This window comes from Cricetulus griseus, chromosome 3 (assembly GCF_003668045.3).
Source record: "Cricetulus griseus strain 17A/GY chromosome 3, alternate assembly CriGri-PICRH-1.0, whole genome shotgun sequence".
NCBI lineage: Eukaryota > Metazoa > Chordata > Mammalia > Rodentia > Cricetidae > Cricetulus > Cricetulus griseus.
The window spans coordinates 81645579-81665857 of NC_048596.1; the positions used below are offsets into that span (position 1 = coordinate 81645579).

The 20279-nt window shown below is 44.5% G+C and overlaps 1 protein-coding gene across 3 annotated transcripts in view; it reads right to left on the minus strand.

Moving 5' to 3' along the window:
* Positions 1 to 20279, minus strand: part of LOC100763057 (IQ domain-containing protein K) — a 115351-nt gene that overhangs the window by 21672 nt on the left and 73400 nt on the right. For 2 of the 3 annotated variants that reach the window (XM_027410175.2, XM_027410174.2), the window contains one exon: positions 9419 to 9530. In XM_027410175.2, the coding sequence (XP_027265976.1) occupies positions 9419 to 9530 (112 nt within the window). Of the gene's footprint in view, positions 1 to 9418; positions 9531 to 16545; positions 16669 to 20279 lie in introns of those variants that run through there. The other variant, XM_027410176.2, reaches the window with a different exon arrangement.

Sequence of the window (20279 nt, forward strand, 5' to 3'; positions counted from 1 at the left end):
CTTCTTTCCTTCAACTTCTAAGCTTCCAGAGTTTCTCTGTCCCTCAGCTACCCTACCATAGTATCCCCAGCTTAGCCAGTTTTAGCATCTGATACCCTTCAACCCTGAGTCTCAAGTCCCATACTCAACAGCAATGCTTTGTAAGCATTAGGGCTGTGTGAGTTCCACTTATCTGCTGGAAGGCAAGCACCCGGGGAATCCCCTATTTTGTTGGTACAAACATTTTCTGATTCATCCCTTCCAAGGGCTAGCTGGTACACTGCAGAGTTGGACCAGAAACTCAGATCCTCTGCATTTTTAATCCAAATGAAATGGCATCGATGAAAAGGCCTCACAAAGGAAGGTCTCAGATCCACAGCTATTACTGGGATCCCATAGCTAATCCATAGTATTTGGGCTTTGCTGATGTGGCCACAACACATTCTCTGCTAAGAATAAACCCACATCATCACATTCTCTGGCCTGTAGCTTGACGCAGCCTTACACATCTTCCCTGGGAGGTTCTCACTTGTAGCACTGAGAACCACAGCTGTAGGTAAATTGCCTGGGAAGGTGGAGGCAGAAGGCTCTGGAGTTCAAGGTCATCCTCAGCTACGTAGTGAATTTGAAGTCAGTCTAGGTTAAATGAGATCGAGGTTCAAAACCACAAAAAAAAAAAGCAAAACAACACATCAACAATAAAAATAAACACAACGTGCTGCTGATTTTTAAAATATCACTAACATCTAGATATCATTTATCTACCATCTTCTCTGTGTCAGCCATCTGTCCGACACCATACACGCTATCCTATTTGATCACCACAGGGGCATTCTGCAACAAGTCCTAATTGTCTCCATATCACATGGGAAAACAGAGTCTCAGGTGTAAGAGTCACTTGCTTGTGACTCCACTGACAGTAATAAGAGGCAGAACTCTGGCTCTGGGAGAAACCCAAATGTGTTTAACAATAACACATTTTTGGCAGATGTTGGACACTTGGTTTAACAATATAACAGTCTCCTTTTGTTGACCACTTAATATAAACTACATATTGTCCTGGATTAATGACCATGAGGCCCCTTTAGGGTGGAGGGTGGTTGTTAGTATTACCATTGCTATTTCCTTGCTATACAAATGGAGTCACAGAGAGGTTAAGACATTTGCTCATGGTTGCCAGCTGAGAAATGGGAGACCTAGTCCATCCGGTTATATTAATTACTGTTCCCACTGCTGTCACAAAGTACTTGACAAAAGCAACCTAAAGAGGGAAGGGTTTCTTTTGGCTCACAGCTACCGTCCTTCATGATGGGGAAGTCAGAGCGGACAGAGGAAGCCTGAGACACAAGAGAGAGGTAATGCTGACGCACAGCTGGCCCTGGCCCTCTTACTCCAGAACCCAGACCATGTGATGGGTCCTCCCTCCAAAAATCCCTCTCAGAAATGCCCACAGTTGGTTTCCATAGTGATTCTAAACCCCATCAAATTACCCCTCTTTATCGACCATCCTGAGTCTTCCCTGACTTCTGTACCCCTAAGTATAAAGAAGAAGGCTTAACAAGGCAGGGGGTGGGTAAAGACTCAAAGGAGATGAGAAGAATTCATTTGCATAAACAAATTAGGATTTTAAGTTTCAGGACCAAACCATTAAAAAAGGAAATCATCTCTGACTGAACTTTGATCCCAAGAGAACAGCGTGGGCCTGCAAGCATTTCAAGAGAAGGCATGTCCCAGCCTGGCAGATTTTGCAAATTTTAAAGGAAAAAAATATAAGTGTGAAAGGTGACATCATCCTAACAGCCCCACACTCTGGCGAGTCTTAAAAATAAATCCCATGGAAGGAAGACATGAAGTCATTAGATGTCTCTTAATCAAATTCTTATTTCTTTTGTGGATTAGAGTGCAGAACAAATTAACATGTGAGAAGACAAAAGAGAAAAAAATAAATAAGATTAAATTGAAATGACAGCTTAGATTCATAGACATATTTCTTAATAAAGAGCCATAGCATTATCAAAACAGTGACCTCATTTAGAATTACAACTGAGGCATGATCGCTCTTATTTCACAAGTAGGAGAAATGAAGCACCAAGATGATATCAGTGGGTTGATGGCACTGACTATAAATCCACACCATGAATGATAATTCATTCAGTGGTCCTGTGTGTGCGCACCCTTGTATATGCATGTGTACTACTGTATGTGAGTGCATGTGTGTGTAAGCGTGTGCATGCATGCCTGTATGTGCTCCTGTGTGTGTGCACCCCTGTATACACATGTGTATGTTTAGGTGTGTATGTGTGTACACATGTGTGTGTACATGTGTGTGCCTGCCTACAGTGAGGATTAGTCCAGGGCCTTTCACAAGCTATGCAAGTGTTTACTGCTGAGCCATATCTCCAGCCCAAGAACATTCTTGAAGCCATAGGGAAGTCTTAACTTGTCATACCATGAAAACAAATTTCTCCGGCTCCTATGCCTTGCCCCAGGCTGCTGCCCTTTCCCTCTAGGAGGAATAGCTGCTCTAAAGGGGAATTGTAGTTTCTGAGAGGACCATGATCACTGGATGCCACACAGTCCTTTTTATCAGTGAGATCAAATCCTTTTTATTATGAGATCAAATCTCTGCTTTAGGAAGGTATGCTTCCAAGAAATGGGTTTAATTGTGAGGACAGCAGCCTTATTTCCTTTGTTGCTGTGGCTTCCAGGAAGCTCAGAGCTGTATTTCTATTTGTTGTGGGGACATGAGGAGATCATTATTGACACTGCATAATGTACGATGGAAGGGCTCTGTTTTCTCCTGGACAGCACGTTATGTAACAGGTTGTATTTCCTCCTGTTGTCTCTAAGAAACCTCAGTGCTGAAGAACAAAGCACACACCTTCTCTTAGGCTGGCTACCTTCTGGAATCTAGAATGAAGCACCTGACTGCAGTGTACCACTGTTCACTGAAATTGACAAGAAAGCAAATTTTAAGTGTCCCCACAACACACATTCAAATGGCAGCTATGGATGACATGGATAAGTTAGCTCTGTTGATATGGCAAACATCACACAACACTTCTTTTATTCTTTTTCTTCTCCTGGCAGGGGGCATCTCTCTACCTAGCCCTTGCTGTCCTGGAACTCATTATGTAGAGACCAGACTAGCTCTGAACTCACAGAGATCCACCTGCCTCTGTCTTCTGAGTGCTGGGTTAAAGGCGTGCACCCTCTGCACCTGGCACACAACATGTCTTTACATTAATCAAAGCGTCAGGCTGTGCACCTTGAATATACACCAATACACACAATTTTTGTCCATTAGATATTTAAAATACATCTTCAGTGGCTAGTCTTGTGGTGTTTTGCCATATGCACTCAGTGGCTTTTATTTCCACAACCTTCATTTTTTTTAAGTCAATTGCCATGTTTGCCTAAAGTTACAGTGTATTTCTGGAACTACTACAAGCCACGTGGAATGAGCAGGTGGGAAACAAGAAGTAAAATACTTCCTTTGACAGATTGTACCCTCTACACTTTCTCTTCTAAACATAAAGTGATAAAGTCATTTCAAACATATATGCATAAAAATGCATATATCATGAGAAAGTTACCTGTCATGTGTGTGTGTGTGTGTGTGTGTGTGTTTGCACACATGTGAATTTGTGTGTGTGTGTGTGTGTGTAGGTGTGTGTGTACAGGTGTGTGTGTGTGTATACAGGTGTGTGTGTGTGTGTGTGTGTGTGTGTGTGTGTGTGTGTGTGTTTATATGTGTGTGCAATAGATTCTGGTGTTCTGGAAACAATTGCTATGACTTTTGTTTTTGTTTTTAGTCTGACCCCTCTTAGACTTCCAAGTAAAATGTAGACATGGCAGCCTCTAAGTGAGGCCAGCACTTATGAACAACCCCCTGTATTAGTGTGCCTTAAACTGTCTTTCCTTTCTTTCTCTCTTTCTTTCCTAGATCTGTGGGTCTCAACCTGTGGGTCATGACCCCTTTGGGGGTCACATATCAGCTATCCTGCATATCATATACATACATTACAATTCATAATGGTAGCAAAATTACAGTTATGAAGTAGCATGAAATAATTTATGATTGGGGTCACCACAACATGGAGAACTGTACTAAAAGATTACAGCATTAGGAAGGTGGAGAACCACTGCTTTAGATAAAACTTTTGAGGGACTGGGGAAATGGCTGAGTGGGTAAAGTGCTTGCCATGCAAACATGAGGACCGGAGTTTGATCTCCCAGAATCCACATTTTAAAAGCTAGAGTTGTAATTCAGCACTGGGAGACAGAGACAGGCAGATCCCTGAGGCTCCCTGGGACTTGCCAGATAGCCAGTCCAGCCTGCTTGATCAGTTTGGGCAAATGAGAGACCCTGTCTCAAAATTAAACCAGACTGACAAGCAATATAAGATGGACAGCAGCCAGGGAACGAGAGCTGAGCCTGTCCTATGACCTACACCCACATGCACACTCTCATGTACCTGTAAACACACAAATGAATGGGTACACACACACACATACACACACACACACAGCTAAGCATGTCCAGAGGCAGCTGCCTATCATCCTCATTGCTCTATCTGAGCATGCCTAGAAGTGTCTGTATCTTTAAATTTAAACTTTTAAAGTCATGTGCTTAAACTAAGGGTACCCCCAAATATGCCCTACCTTCTTCCCTTCCTGAACTATGCCCTTAAGCGAAGATGCTCAGGAATGCGCTTGCCCATAAGGTGTTTTCCCATGGGCATATGCATAGGCTTCCTGAATAAAATCTCCGTGCTTCCACCCTTCAAAGAGGACACTGTGGCTCTGGAAGTGACTCCCATGCCCTCCACCTGCTGCAGGTAATAAATCTTTCTCTACCCTCTGACTTCTCAGCTGTGCTTATTTTGGCTCTGTGCTCACCACAACATGCGCCACTGGATTTAGTGAGAAGTATTCACATACAAAGAACATATGAAACCAATCACCGATGAATCACAACTTAAAACATGCTATTATTTGGGACGGGATTTTTGACCATGTCTCAAGGCATCTTTGGACTGCTCTGGCTGAAATTCTGAAGACACACATTTAAAAATAATCTGTGCACCTGTCCTTCTGGAGAGAGACTGGAGAACTTCACACTGTTTCTGTCTGGAAGAGAATGTTGTTGGGGACAGTAGCCTCTGACTCTGTGTAACCTGAGACCAACTGCACATGACCAGGAGTTTGCTAGGACAGCTGTTGTCCCTCCCCAAGACTCTCTGTCTGCAAGAGGTTGCTCACAATGTAAACACCAGAACGTGGTGTGTGATACCATGAGAACACCTTAGAGTGATATTTGCCTGTGGGATATCTACACAGAGGGAAAATTTTAAATGGAGCTCCAAAGTATTGCCACCTACTGTGAATATACTTTTTTTAGTTTTTTTATTTTATATATTTGAATTACAAACAAGATTGAATTACATGACGATCCCAGTTCCCTTCTCCCTCCCTTCCTCCTCTACCACCCCCCCCCAACTAAAATCCTACCTATCATATGTCCTTTCTTCTAATCTACACCTGACTCAAAAGTTCTGCTTCCTCATGACCTCTGCATCCTTCCTTTTCTTCCCTTCTCATTCTCATAGCTCCCTCCCCCCACTTCCCATGTTCTCAATTTGCTCAGGGATGGTGACCCTTTCCCCTTCCAGGGGACAAAGTTTGTCTCTTTTAGGGTCTTCCTTGTTTACTAGTTTCTCTGGCAGTGTGGATTGTAGGATGGTAATCCCTTACTCTATGTCTAAAATCCACATATGAGTGAGTACATATCATGTTTGTCTTTTTGTGTTTGGGTTACCTCGCTCAGAATGGTTTCTTCGAGTTCCATCCATTTTTTGCAAATTTCAAGATTCCATTTTTTTTCTGCTGAGTAGTACCCCATTCTGTAAATGTACCACATTTTCTCCATCCATTCTTTGGTTGAGGGGCATCTATGCTGCTTCTAGTTTCTGGCTATTACAGATAGTGCTGCTATGAACATCGTTGAACAGATGTCTTTGTTGTATGAATGTGTTTCTTTTGGGTATATGCCTAGGAGTGGAATTGCTGGACCTTGTGGTAGACTCATTCCCATTTTTGAATACACTTTTTTTAATGGCAAATCTAAAGGACAGAAACTGCCACACGGGAGGTCTTTGGGACATGACTACTGTGTCACCTTGGCTAGGGAAATATTGTTTTCTAACACTCCACAAAATGATTTGCTTATTGATACCTAAAGGAAGTTCTGGGTTACACAGAGTATTCCAGGCTGCATGCTCCTCTTCATTCAGCCCCAACCTAGATAACTCAGTCATCACAAACCCAGACAGAAAGAATTCTGAAGCCCTGATAAGAAAGGGGCCATGTCACATATTGTGTTTAAGACCATTCCTGAGAAGTTTGGGTCTGATAAAATCCAGGAGAGCAGCTCACAGGGCTGGGTGCAGCTGGGTAGTGAAGTGCCTGCCTAGGATGTGTGACTCTGGGTCCCAGCTACAGCAACATGAAGGAAAAGAGAGTAGGGAGCTTGTCTGTGTTATCAATCTCTGTAGAAGCCTTAGAAGATGAGAAAGTGAAGAAATGGGGCTTCAAACTCACCACTGTTCACACATGTTGGGGTTCTCACCCACATGTGTGCTCACTCATGTGGGGACCAGAGGCCCATACCAGGTGTCCTCAATCAGTCTCCACCTTAAATTTTGAGGCAGGGTCTCTTACTGAACCTGGAACTCATTGGTTGGTGAGAACAGCTAGCCAACAAGCTCCAGGGGGTCTTCTCTCTCAGCATCCCCAGAGCTGGGATGATGTGTGTATGCCACCTTACCCAACTTTCATGTGAACACTGGGGATCAAATTCAGGTCCTCCTGTAAGCTTGGCAAGCACTTTACCAACTGAGCTATCTCACTGGCCCCATGGGCAAGTCCTTAGACCTTTCTAGTGTCTATTTCTTCTACTGTAAAGCGAAGCCCAAGAGCTTCATGCCTCAAAAACATATGTGTAGACCATTGATCTCTGTGAAACTTTGGGCAATACACAAATAAGATAAACACTATCCCACTTGGATTCCACAGAGTTTAAGGTCTGTCAGTCAAAGGTCTGTCAAACCAACCCCAGGTCATTGAAAAGCACACACACACACACACACACACACACACACACACACACACACACACACACACACACACATCTCCACATACTATTGTGACAGTGCAGAACATTCACAGGCTCTGGGTGCCAGGATTCATTCTGAAGATCATCCAGGAGACTCCTTTAACAGCTGTATGTGTCAGGAACTTTATCGATGGTCCCATTCTGAAATGGGAGACTAAGGTCCAGTGAAGTCAATAAGGTAGAGGTCACATGGATGGCAGTGGCAGCTAGCATCCTGGGGCAGCTCTGCTGTTAATACTGTCCTGCCTTCCAACTGGTCATGAACCTGAACAGTCTTTAGAACTGTTTATTTTATTTAATTTTTCTCAGGAGCCATTTCAGAGTCTCGCATAAAGGGCAGTTTAGCGCTGGGCTATGTTAGGATCTATATTATATTAGGTCATATTTACTGAGGACCCTGCCTTGAAAGATGGGGAGCCTCTTGGAGCCCTTGCAAGGCGACAAGGTGGAAACAGCAAGTGGCTGGGACAGCAATCCTACTCTGTGCTCCTGCTGGCACTCAGTCCACTCTATTCTTCCTGCTCTACAGCAAGCCAAGTCCATCAATCAAATAACAGGGAATCAACTCCAAAGAATACAGAACAGCAGCAATAAATAGGTGTGCTGTGCTTCCTGTGACCTTTAAACTGATTACAGCGCTGATTGAGTCCCAGTTCTGAGCTGAACTGAAATGGCAATTGGGTTTAAGCAAGGTCGGGGCTGAGCCAGTCGAACAGGAGTAATTGCTGAAGCTGCTTACTCTCTCTCTCCCTCTAGCATCTGCCCTTCCTTCCTCCCTCCCTTCTCCCCTTCCCACCTTGCTTTCCTTTTTCTCTCTCCTTTTCTTTCTTTCTTGTGTGTGTGTGTGTGTGTGTGTGTGTGTGTGTGTGTGTGTGTGAGAGAGAGAGAGAGAGAGAGAGAGAGAGAGAGAGAGAGATGCGTTCCTGTGAATGTGTGCACATTTGTGCTCTTGCATGTGGAGGCCAGATGTAAATGCTGGGTGTCTTCCTCAACCACTTCTTCACCTTATTTATTGAGACAGAGAACCATAGTTCACCAATTAGGCTGGACTGTCCCTCCAGCAGGCTGCAGAGACCCCTGCTGCCCCCACCAAAAGCACTGGGCTTACAGTCTTACACTGCTGTTTCCAACTTTGTACTTGGGTGCTGGGATCCAACTCAGGTCCCCATGCTCACACAGTAGTACTTCACTGACTGAACCATCGTGCCAGCGCCCCCCCCACACACACACACTTTTATTTTTAAAGTTTAACTTACTGTATAGTCACAATAGGAAAAAAACAGAAAAACAATTGCCCCAAAAGGGAAGAAAACAGAAATCCCACTGTGATTAATATGCTGAGGTTCATTCTGACATGTTATTTTTCCAATACAAAAGCATACTCATCGATAAGCTGATTTAGAAATACAAAGTACTGGTTCACAGAAGCCGCACCATCTGCCATCTGCAGGCAGGGGAGGAATGTGGAGAGGTGTGTACATGTGTGTGTTAACATGCCCACACATGTGGCGAGGTGGATCAGAGGTTTGAGAGATGGAGAGCCCATTGTGTCTGGTTCAGCCCACATCTGAGACCTGAGGCCCAGGAGGCCCGGAGGAGAGGAAGGAGACCAGTACTCTGTGCATAATATCAGCAATTAATCCAACCTTCCTCACACTTTATCCTATTCCGGTCCCCATCACTAGAGAGGGCAACCATCTGTTCAGCCCACCAGTTCAAATTCATATTCAATTTCTAGAAACACTCTCATAGCTATACCTAGAAATAGCATTCATGCACTGAGCAGACCCTGGCCCAGCCAAACTGACACATGGAACTGCCCATAACAAAAAGGAAGATGGAAATAAACCCACTGAAGTTCAGACACAGTGGAGTTGGGGAGGGTGATTACCTGTGCGCCCTGTCATTAACACGGTTCCCCAAATCACAGCTTGCTTTTGGAGTCTCACAGCTAGAAAATAAAAGCCCTCTGATACAAGATACACAGAAGCTGTCCTCAAGAAGGGAAATGGCCACGTGAATTACATCCTGTGGACTCTGCAGCTGCTGCCGAGCAGGACGGACACACACACACACAGAGAGAGAGAGAGAGAGAGAGAGAGAGAGAGAGAGAGAGAGAGAGAGAGAGAGAGAGAGAGAGAGAGAGAGAGAGAGAGAGAGAGAGTTTCCGCAGGTTACTCCAAGAGTAACCCTCTAGAGCTCAAGGGAAGGATCAGCCTTTTCCAGAATAAACGTGGGCTGTGGAGCCGGCCGGCCACTCACTTTTGTGTTCTTGTTTAGCCCAGAAGATCTTCACACGCTGGCGGATGTGCTTGTCCTCACGCAGCTTCTTCTGCCACTGCCGCAGCTCCTGAATCTCAGGGTCACAGCGAACCTGGAAAAGGCCAAGAAGCTTAGTTAGGCCCCTTCTCCACACTTCCACACCACCCCTTAAGAATTCTGCATGGAAAAGTCTTCAGAAGCATCTGGCTGCACTGTAACTTTGTAAAACTCTTTCTTGCAGCACCAGCCTCAAACTCAGAGCCTCATGCAGGCTACAGAAGTGCTTTACCACTGAGCTACACCCCAGCCCTAGTTTGATGTTCTTTTGATTCTTATAAAACACTCTTCTCAGTGAATTATCTACACTCCAAAAGTTTGTTTCATGCTTGAGCACAAATCAGTTTGTGAGGATTTGCCATATTAATGAGAACATTCTAGATTTGGGTTGTCCCAAAGAAATGTAATGTGTAAGTTTTTTCTATCTCATCTTTAAAAAGAAGCAGGTGAGAATGTTTTAGATAATAATATATCTTATTTAACCTAGAAGGGAAGGGTGCCTAGGGGAAGTTTGTAGGTGCGATGCAGTGCTATGTGGCCCAGTAGACTCTGAAGCATAGCCTCTCACCCCCTTCTCCATCCTGAGTCCTCCTTCCATCGCCTGCTTGCTGGAGGGGCTGTTCAGCAGAAAGCTGACTCCAAGCCTAAGTGGGTAACTACATGTCAAGTGTATTCTGAAAAAGAAGTTAAAGTCGCTGAACAACAGACGAGGAACAACTCCAATGTTCAAGGACGTTGCCATGGTAACACTCACACAGCTCTTGGAATTAACTATCAAAGATGACCACTTTGTGGGTTCCCTTTCACAATCAGCTCCATTCATTAAAATGAAGCCATAGTTTTATAGTCTGGGGTACCGTTCAAGTACTGGAATTAGTATGCGAATCTGGGGATGCCATACACTGGATGTCAAGGTCAGTTGCTCTCCCAGACAGTGGCCATTCCTATCTTTCCAGGGTTCCCATGAGCCCAAGGGGCAGTGTGCTTGTTCGTGTCATCTCGAACCCATAACCTTGACTTGCGGATTCACTGGACAGGAACAGGTGGGATGAGGCAGCAGCAGGACAATCAATGAGAAGCTGCAGTGGGAACCTCAGGCTCAGGCATGACCCAGTGCGTACAGGAAACAAGCAAAGGCAGCTCAGGGAGAGGTCATGGGGACAGAACGGCATGTCCAAAGAGGAGCTGCTCCCCAACCCTCTGATTGGGCCACATGTGGAGGCCACCTAGGTATGTGTCCATCAGCGTTTTCAAGCCACCATCTTAAGACTTCCCACCCAGTCACTGAGTTTCCTGCTGTGGTCATAGCAATGGTTATTAAAGCCACTTATACATCTTCCTCCCCATCACGACACAAATAGTACCTGAAAGGGCTGGGTTGAGTCAGGTTTGGCCATCAGATCCCTCCCAACTCTAAAGCTATTCTTCCCTTTTTTTGCTTCCCCTCTCAATGCACTCCTGGGGGTGTCTGAGTTACTAGTAGCACTGATGGTTGTCTTTTTTACTTAATTTGTGGTAAAATACACACAACATAAATACTACATTTTAACCATTTGAAATATACTTCACTGGTGCTAAGTACATTCAGAACACTGTGCAACCACCTCCACCCATCCAATTCCAGAACATTCTTATCACCTCAAAAGGAAATTCTGTATTCCTTAATCAGTACTTCCCTATTCTCCTTTCTCCCTGCCCTAGCCACTAATCTGTTTTAGACTCTAGAGAATCTGTGGATTTCCCTATCTGGGATATTTCACATACATGCAATCATTTACCCATGAGCTGTGAAGTGTCTGGATTCTTTCACTCACACAGAGCTTCATGGTTTATCCCATTTCCTTGCTGCAGAGCAACCAACTGTGTAGCTATACTACAGTATGATTTACTCCTTTGTCTCTTCATGGACACTGGGGTCATTGCCACCTTTTACTATTGTGAATAGAGTTCTGTGAACACCTATCCACACAACATTTTTCCTTAAATATCTGTTCCCTATAGTTGTTCGACCCTGACCTACATCACAAACAGAAACACCTGTTTGCCCACCCATCCACAGGCTGCATTTTTCCACGGGGCTCTGTGGACAGTACCGTGTGGTCTCCTCTGTCCAGCCAGACACCTTTTTCCTTGACTTCATTTTGTTCTGGATGTCATTCACCTTGACAGAGTACAGCAGCAGCCTTGTTGGTGGGTCTCTCATTGCCAGGAGAGCCTGAAGCACTAGAACAGGCTTTTGTGAGCTGAGGAGACCAGGCATCCACTGAATTGGGCTAATCCCACTGACTATTGTCACAGCTAGGGAAGCGCTTCAAATTCCAGGAGTTGTGCTCATCAGCAAATACCAGAGTGTAGTGTGGTATCAACATGTCATGGTTTCCCTTCTCGTGGCTTCCCACCACTTGGCCACTTTGTTTGTGACGTCACCGTGGAGAGTCTCCTTGCTTTTCCAGTGTGCACAGGAATATGACAGATGCCATGGACTTCAGTTTGGTGCACAAACAAAACAAAGCAGAAATTTCTTGATGCAGGTGTCAATTTTTATTTGTTGTGATTTATAGTTATTTATTCTGTCTTGTTAGGGATTAAACCCAGGGCTTTGCACATGCTAGGCAAGCACTCGACTACTGACCAGCATGTCGAGTCTGGCTGCTAATTTTTTAAAGCCCCTGAAACTATCAAATTCTTCCAATTATGTATGAGTCTGATGAAAGGCATTCAGAGAACAATGTTAGTTTATAAAGCCAACTCTGGGCTGTGGAGAGGCTCTGTGGGTAAAGCATTTGCCATGTAAGCATGAGGACCTGTGTTCAAATCCTCATAACCCATGTAAAGTCTAGCACAGCAACATCTACCTATAACCCAGTACTCCTACAAGATGGGAGGCAGTGACAGCAGAGTCCTTGGAAGCTGACAAACCAGAGCCTGGCACTCACAGCAGCAAACGATAGAGTCCTGTTTCGAACAGGATGGAAAGCATGGGGGTAACACTGAAGGTTGTCCTCTGACTGCTATAGGAGCACTGTGACGAGTGCATCCCTCACTCCCACCACCTGGACAGACATATACATCATATACATAAACAATGGGGAATCGAGGGGAGGGAGGGGGAGGGAAGAGGGAAGGAGACTCTAAACCTGACAGTCTGAGACTGAGTCTTAACTCTGCACAGCCTTGAGGAAGTTGCTTATGCCCTCGGAGCCTCAGTTTCCTAATCTGTAAAATGGAGTTGGCACAAAAGCAACGCCTAAAGTGCTAATAAAAACACACCAAATAAGCTCTCTTTGTGCTAACCATTCTTAAAGTCAACTAGTAAAGAAAAGCATGGCTTCATCACTGGTGGAGAACCTCTAAATGCCTCAAATGCTCCAAATCAAGTGGCAGAGGAGCCAGTGACTCAATCAAAAGTGTGCTCTTCTCCCAGGGGTGTACAAAGCGCTGAGCACATACATGGTTTTGTAATTTCGTAACTTTGGGCTCTCGCCAGCTGGTGCAGAGGTTCTGGGGTTGTGTGGGGTGGGTGACGGCAAGGAAGGAAAGCCGTGGCTGCTGGGACTCTGCTGTCCTTCATAATCTCTACTTCCCAACCACTCTTAGCTCACTTGTTTTCCCTGCTTCTTGGCAAAACAGACACTCACATAGCAACAGCTGCCATCGCTTATTCCCTCAAGCTTTCCTAATTGCCTTGAAGGAAAGTGCTTAATCCATCACAGTCCCTGGAAGGACGCTAGAGAAGTAACAGAATGGACAGGCCCTTCAATGATGCTCACAAGTGCCAACCATGGAGTTGGCATGAGATGTCCCCCAGTAGGTTCTTATGAAGTCTTTGCCATGGGCTGACATCCCAATGATTGTGTGAATGGACTTTATGTTCGAAAGACCTCTTTCCACATGTGTGTGTGTGTGGGGGGGTGTTGAGGGGAGATGGTTCCAAAACTCTTTTCCACTACCTAATAAAAGTCCCAGAGCACATAGCTAGCAAGTTCCACTTTCTCTTTGTATGGAAGCTTTGAGAGTTCTTTTCAGATCTTTGGCAAAACTAAATCAAAGCACAGCAGAGTCAGCTGCTTGCTCTAGAAGTCACTGGTGTTTCCTTTTGTCTCGGGAGCTGTGTGTCTAGTGACAGGCATGGTTACTGGCATTCACCTGCGCTGCAGAATGCCTCAGGGTTGTTTAGTCTAGAATTCTGCTCTGGAGCAGCATTTTCAACAGTGGGTATTGGCACATTTGTGAATAACCAGCTTGGTCAGTGGGTGAAAACAACACTTTAAACATCTAATGAGGGAGTGGGGACCTGCACTTGGATCCCCAGCACCCACACAAAGTCAGGTGTAGTAGCATGTCTGTATCCCCAGCACCGTAAGGTGGTGGTGCTGGAAGTCTTCTGCCCAGCAAGCCTAGACAACTGGGGAACCCCAGTCTCAGTGGGAACCTTGTCTGAAGATAAAAGGTGGCTGCTGGATTAAGGCCTGGAACTTTTCTATAGGATAGAGAAGATTCTAGCTGACATGTATATATTGAATGGGTTAACTGGTGAGCACTATTAGATGTAATGATCTTTCATTGTAATAAATATCCCATGTTAAAAAAAATGAGATGGACAACAATAGTGGAAGAGGCTCTACATTGACCTCTGGAATGTACATATGCACTCACATACACTTATGTACACAAACACACACTATACACACAAAAAACTCTAATGAATAGAAAATAACACATAGACCTTTATTGTTGAGGGCATCTTCATCTCCATGTGTTTAACTTTTCAGGCTATTTTATCAACCACTCAGTGATAAGTCATCTTTCTTTTTGCTCAGTGTTTATGTGGTATCTTTTCTCAACTCTGCTTTCAACCATGCTGAGTTATTTTGTGTTTTCTAGACCTCTAGTATGGAAGTTATCCTCTTATGACCCATGACCATGGGACAAACTGTTCTGTGAGCTTTTATTATGGTTACTGATGTCTTTAGTTCTCTTGCCTGATTTTATTTTTAATTTTCCATGCTTTTATATTTACTGCTCTTTCCCGAGTTTCACAACATCCAGTTTCTGTATTCCAGTTGTTTCTTCCACTCAGTTGGTACTTCACATTCTATTATTCGTTTTATTTGGTTGGTTGTGTTTGATTTGGGTTTTGTTGTTTTTGTCACAGAGTCACTATACAGCCCAGATTGGCCTCCTGCCTCCGTCTTCCAAGTGTGGGGATTACAGGTGTGCAACACTACTTTGCTATAAACTATTGCAGGCACAGACCTGCAATCCAAGTATTTGGGAGGCTGAGGCAGGAGAATTCTAAGTGTGAAGCCAGCCTGAGCTAAATAACACAATCTTAATAACAAAAGCAAAACTCTGTCCTTTTTTCTGAGGCAGGGATTTAACTTACTGTGTACACCAGGTTTGCCTTGAACTCACATAGACCCACCTGTCTCTTCTCCCAAGAGCTGGGATTAAGGTACCACTACATCCAGCTTTAAAGTCTTGTCTTAAAAAAAAAAGTTGCTGTAATAAATAAATTAAAAGTAAAACTTATCATAAAGTCTCCTCCCACACAAAGCAGGCCTTGAGATGGCTTCAATTCTAATCTCCTTGCTTTTTTATGTCACCACCTGGCATTTGGTGTGCGGCTCTTTCTCAGGGGCTAATTCCTGCTTACATCATGTTCTACATGGTTTTCCTGCAGCTCCTTCCTCATGGGTTCATCCCCCTCTATTTGAACTCATCTTGCAGGAGTTTTTTCAGAAGGGGTGTTTAGAAAAGGCATATTTATAGCTCTTGAGTGATGGGTGAGTGGGAATGTAATTCTAGGTTCCATATTGTTTTCCCCCAAGACCAGCAGACACTACACTTCACTGCCTAGGACATTTACTATGACTGATGAGAAGTCTATAATTGCTCTCTGGCTTTCCCTTTGCAGGGAATCACTGCGGCAGGACAGCATTGAGGATTGTGTGCCTCCAGTGTCCCATGGCTGCACAGGGAACATTTACAATGGTCTTGTCTTTTTTTCAGTTCAGTCGGGATTCATGTCCTTCAGCAACCTCGGGAAATGTGCTTTCTCCACTACCCATCCCACTGCCCACTCTGCAATTCCTAGTACACTGACACTAGAGCATCTCATTTTGTCATCTCTCAGCTGCTTTTCCACCCTCTGCTTCATTCTCTCTCCCAGACCTGACTCTCACTGATGGCTCCTCTAGCTATGTCTATCTGCTGGTTAGAGATGTGATCCACCAATCAGCAACCTCTGTACCACTCTAGAGTTTGCAGATTCATGGGCTCCAGCCAAGCTGGTGAAATCAGCACACCACCAAAGATGAGCTCGAGAAACTGAGTTTTAGCAGATTCCCTGGGTGACGCTGAGGTTCGCTGAAACTTGGACACTTCCTGTTTTGTTCTGGTTTTTTTTTTTTCTCTGTGTGTGTTTTTTTTTTAATATTTTTTTCTCATTTGTTTGTGGCGCGCTAGGGCTGGACACATGGCCTCAAGCATGCTAGGCAAGCATCCCACCACTGAACCATCTTTGCCCATTCACTCAGTTGCTTTTATCCTGATGACTGCATTCAGTTCTTTTTCAAATCTGAATTTCCCCCTTTTTTCATACTGACTTGTTCTTCCAGCATGGCCTATATTTTGTTCTAGTAGATCTATATAATCATTGTAAACACACTTACTTCAAACACTCAATTGCTGTACTTGAGGGCCTGAATGTCCCAGTTGGTGCTGGTGCTGACTTCCTTCTTCTTTGGGGGTTCATTTTTAAAATTGGGAGTTTGTAACTTTTGAGGGTCTTGCTTCCAACTCCAAGCTTATCCAGACCCGAGGTCATGTCTCTAACTAGTAAACTTTTTTATTGGGATGAATAAAATAGTAAATATTGCTGCTTTTGTGGGTCTTGAAGTCTTTTTCATACCAATCCAATGCTGCCATTACAATCTAAAAGCAGTGAAGACACTATGCTAAATGGGTGTGGCCATGCTCTGGTAAAATTTTATTTTTAGACCAGATAGCATGGGCCTATAATCCCAGCTGCTATAGAAACTAAGGTAGGAGGATCACCAGTTCCAGGCCAGTGTGGACAGTTTAGTAAGACTTTGTCTCAAAATAAAAAGGTTAAAGTGACCATTGGGGTTGTAGGTCAAGGGTGAAGTACTTGCCTTGCATGCCTGAGGCCATAGGTCCAATCACAACTGCTGAAAAAAAAAAAACCACAACTTTTTTAAAATAAAGAATAAAACCCAAATAACAAGCCCAGAAGTGATGGCTCATACCTTCAATCCCAGCAGAGGCAGGATTAAAGGCAGTGAATCACTGAGTTCAAGGCCAGCATGATTATAGAACGAGTTGCAGGATGACCTGGGTGACACAAAGAAACCCTGTCTCAAAAAACAAAAACAAAAACAAACTGGATCTGGCCCTTTGGGTGCAGTTTGCAGACCTCTGCCTTGACCCCTATGTGGGTGTCAGAGCTCCAATCCCCAACTTCCTGCACTGCCTCTTTCAGCTTTTTCTAAGCTCAATGAATGGCATTGGGGTCACTTGAGTTCTATAGAAACAGACCCCACCTGGGGTACTACTGCATGCCACTGGGGTAGAACAAGTCCTGCAGAACTCCAAGTGATTCCAAAGAGCCTAAGTCTAGGCCACCCTGCTCTGCTGGAAGAGAATGCAAAGAATGAATTTAATGTTACAAGCCCTGCCACTGACATCTGTACAGCTCGGCTCTTTCAGTTCCTACATGAATAGCATGCTGATTATTGCAAATCCTTCCAATGAGAGTTAAATGAGACCTCTTGGGCTGTTAGCCCGTGGTCGGGAAGACAGGATCTGGGTGACTCATGAACACCAGCTGCCTTTCCTGAGGCAGTCACCGCAATGCCCAGATCTGAGAAGGCCTTCTCCCAGGAAGCCACACCTATGTTTGTACTGAAGTCCCTCTCAAGGGGGAGAAGGGGAACAACAGGTCACAGCACATACTTGAAAGAAATGGAATTTCCCCCACATTTCACTGATGACAGTTCAGATAAAGTTCATCCAACTTCTTTTGATAACTAAGTGTCCAGATGATTGGCGATGAATCTGATGCAAAGGCATTTATGGTATTTGATGAACTTCTCAGTGATCTACAGACTAAATTACACCTCAGTGCACTGTGCCAAGGACCTGATGGCTTGCCTGAGCTCTTCCTCTAGTCAGTGCTTAACTAACAGTTGTGGAATGTTTCTAACGAGGGACCTGTGAGCACTATTTTAGGAGCTATCTATGTGCATACTATTAATTCTCAGAAGAAATCTATGAGGTATACAGTATTGCCACTCCTTTTTCAAAAAGAAAGCTGAGCCTCATACAGGCAAATAATATCTCTAATTCGGTATTATTATAGCCCTTGAATTCAAACAGCAACAGTGAAAAACTATCAGTGCTGGAGTGTTGCCATTCTATTCCTGATTGAAGCCATGGCTTCAGGTTTGTTCTAATGCAAGGTCAAGTTTGAAAGCCAGTAACTCCTATGTCAGGGGCTCTCAAAGGGTCTTCTTCAAACCAGCATTCCTGGTACCTGTTTGAAATGCAAATTCTCAGGACCACCCAGTCCTCCTGTGTCTGGGAGAGGGGCCCTGTCATCTGTGCAAAGTCCTGATGCAGGCTAAAGATGGAGAACCCCTCCATAGCCTGGGCACGGTGATATGGGTATATTGCCTCAGGAAGCTGAAGCAAGAGGACTGTGGGTTTGAGGACAGCCTGGGCTACATAATTGTGACACTGCCTCAAAATAGATAGACAGACAGACAGATAACTTTGAACAGGGGGCATTTTCATGTTATACTCTGCCTTTCAGATGATCTGGCAAGTCCTGGCCTTATGTGTTTTTCTTGTTTACTCTCCACCTCAACCCTAGGAACTAGAATTCAGTATTATTGTCAGCCACATTTTGTAAATGACAAAATGAGGCTCCAAGAAGTTCAATACTAAATCAAGGCACATGACAAAGGAGGTAGATGGCATTAGGCTTCTGAAGCCCAAATGTCAATGCCACCCACTGCACTGATGGCAATGACAACCCACTGCACTGATGACAATGACAATCCACTGCACTATGGCAATGCCACCCACTGCACTGATGACAATGACAATCCACTGCACTATGGCAATGCCACCCATTGCACTGATGACAGTGGCAACCCACTGTACTGACAATACCACCCATTGTACTGATGACAACAAGACAGAAAGGAGTTGCTTACAGTCTGGCAAGCTGACAAGCATTTGGGGTACAAAAACCTGAAAGCATACTTGTAGCTATATTTAAATAACTACAGGAATAGGGGAGGGAGGGGGAGGAGGAGCCTGGCCAGGGATCTGACCCTTAAGCAGCCCAAGGCCCCTATTTATAGTACTGTGGCCTATTTCAGCCTGCTGAGTGGCCAGACATTGCCCTAAGGAAACCTGAATGGGGACCACAGCAACTGGGTGCCTTCTTTCTGGGGCACCAGAATCCTGCTGGGCACAGGCAGAAGTTTCTATCCTGAGCAAAGAGATGTTTTGAAAAATGACAGATTTTCTCAGGCAGGAAAAAAAGTCCAACAGAAACCAAGTACTTAAGGAACACTACCAAGAAGCAAGTAGAAATACATTCTTACAGGAGTGAACGCATGGGTCACAGCTTTCAACTAAGCCAAACCCTCACAGCTTAAGGGGTAGGGATGGGGTGAGAGGTGAGGATGAAAGGTGGTGGGTAATAGGGTACAACTGTTGATTCCATTTTTCAGAAAAGGAAAAACTGAATGATTTAAATAGTGATCATCACAGGGCTGGCAAGCCAAAATGCAAACCTCTTTACCCAGGCTGCTCCCTCTGGTTAAGAAACAGATTTTTTGTGTTAAGGACTGACTAATGCTTTCCTCTAATCCCAATGTTTTTGAGGCAGGGAAAGGGGGCTCACAAGTCCAAGGCCAGCTCTGACTACACAGTGAACACAGTCTCAACAAACAAAACTGCATCACTGGTGGGAGGGGCTCCCTAGAGATCTCTAAGCAGTTAATGGTTGCTGGGAAGGGAGACACATTTTCTTCAGTGGTGTAGGCACTGGCTCCTTATAAGAAACCTTCACTGTATCACATAGAGGAATAGAAGGAACCTAGTTGGGAAAAGGGATCAACAGGAGTGGGGGTGGGGACAGGAGGAGTGGGTGAGCAAAATACATACATGCATGAAAGTTTCATGATGAAACCCATTAATATATGTAACAATAAGCATATAACAGAAAACCATGGAGGTCACTTTTTTTTTTTGATTCAGAAGGTCTGGAGTGGTGCCTGAGGCCCTGTCTTCCAACCAGCCCCAAGTGAAGATGTCACTGGCGGTAGACTACAAGCTGAATAGCAAGGTTGCAAACATCACCACGTGACTTCTCTTTTTCTCCCACAGAAATAATAGTATGCACTATTAGGTTATTATTTTCTTAATGTTTTTCAAGACAGGGTTTTTCTGTGCAGCCCTGGCTGGCCTGGAACTTACTCTGTAGACCTAGCTGGCCTCAAACTCAAGACATCCACCTGCCTCTGCTTCCTGTATGCTGGGATTAAATGTGTGCCACTACAGTCTGGCCTCCAGATTAGTTTATAAGGTATTTCTGTGGGGCTCTACAGACCACACATACCTTCTATGGTACATTATGGAAAAGGTCTCTGCAGAAATATGGCAATCCTAGTGGGTGTGACTCAGTTGGTAAGAATCCGAGTTCCATCCCTAAAACCCACATAGAAAGTGGGCACAGTGGCAAGTACTTATGCCCCCCAGTGCTGGA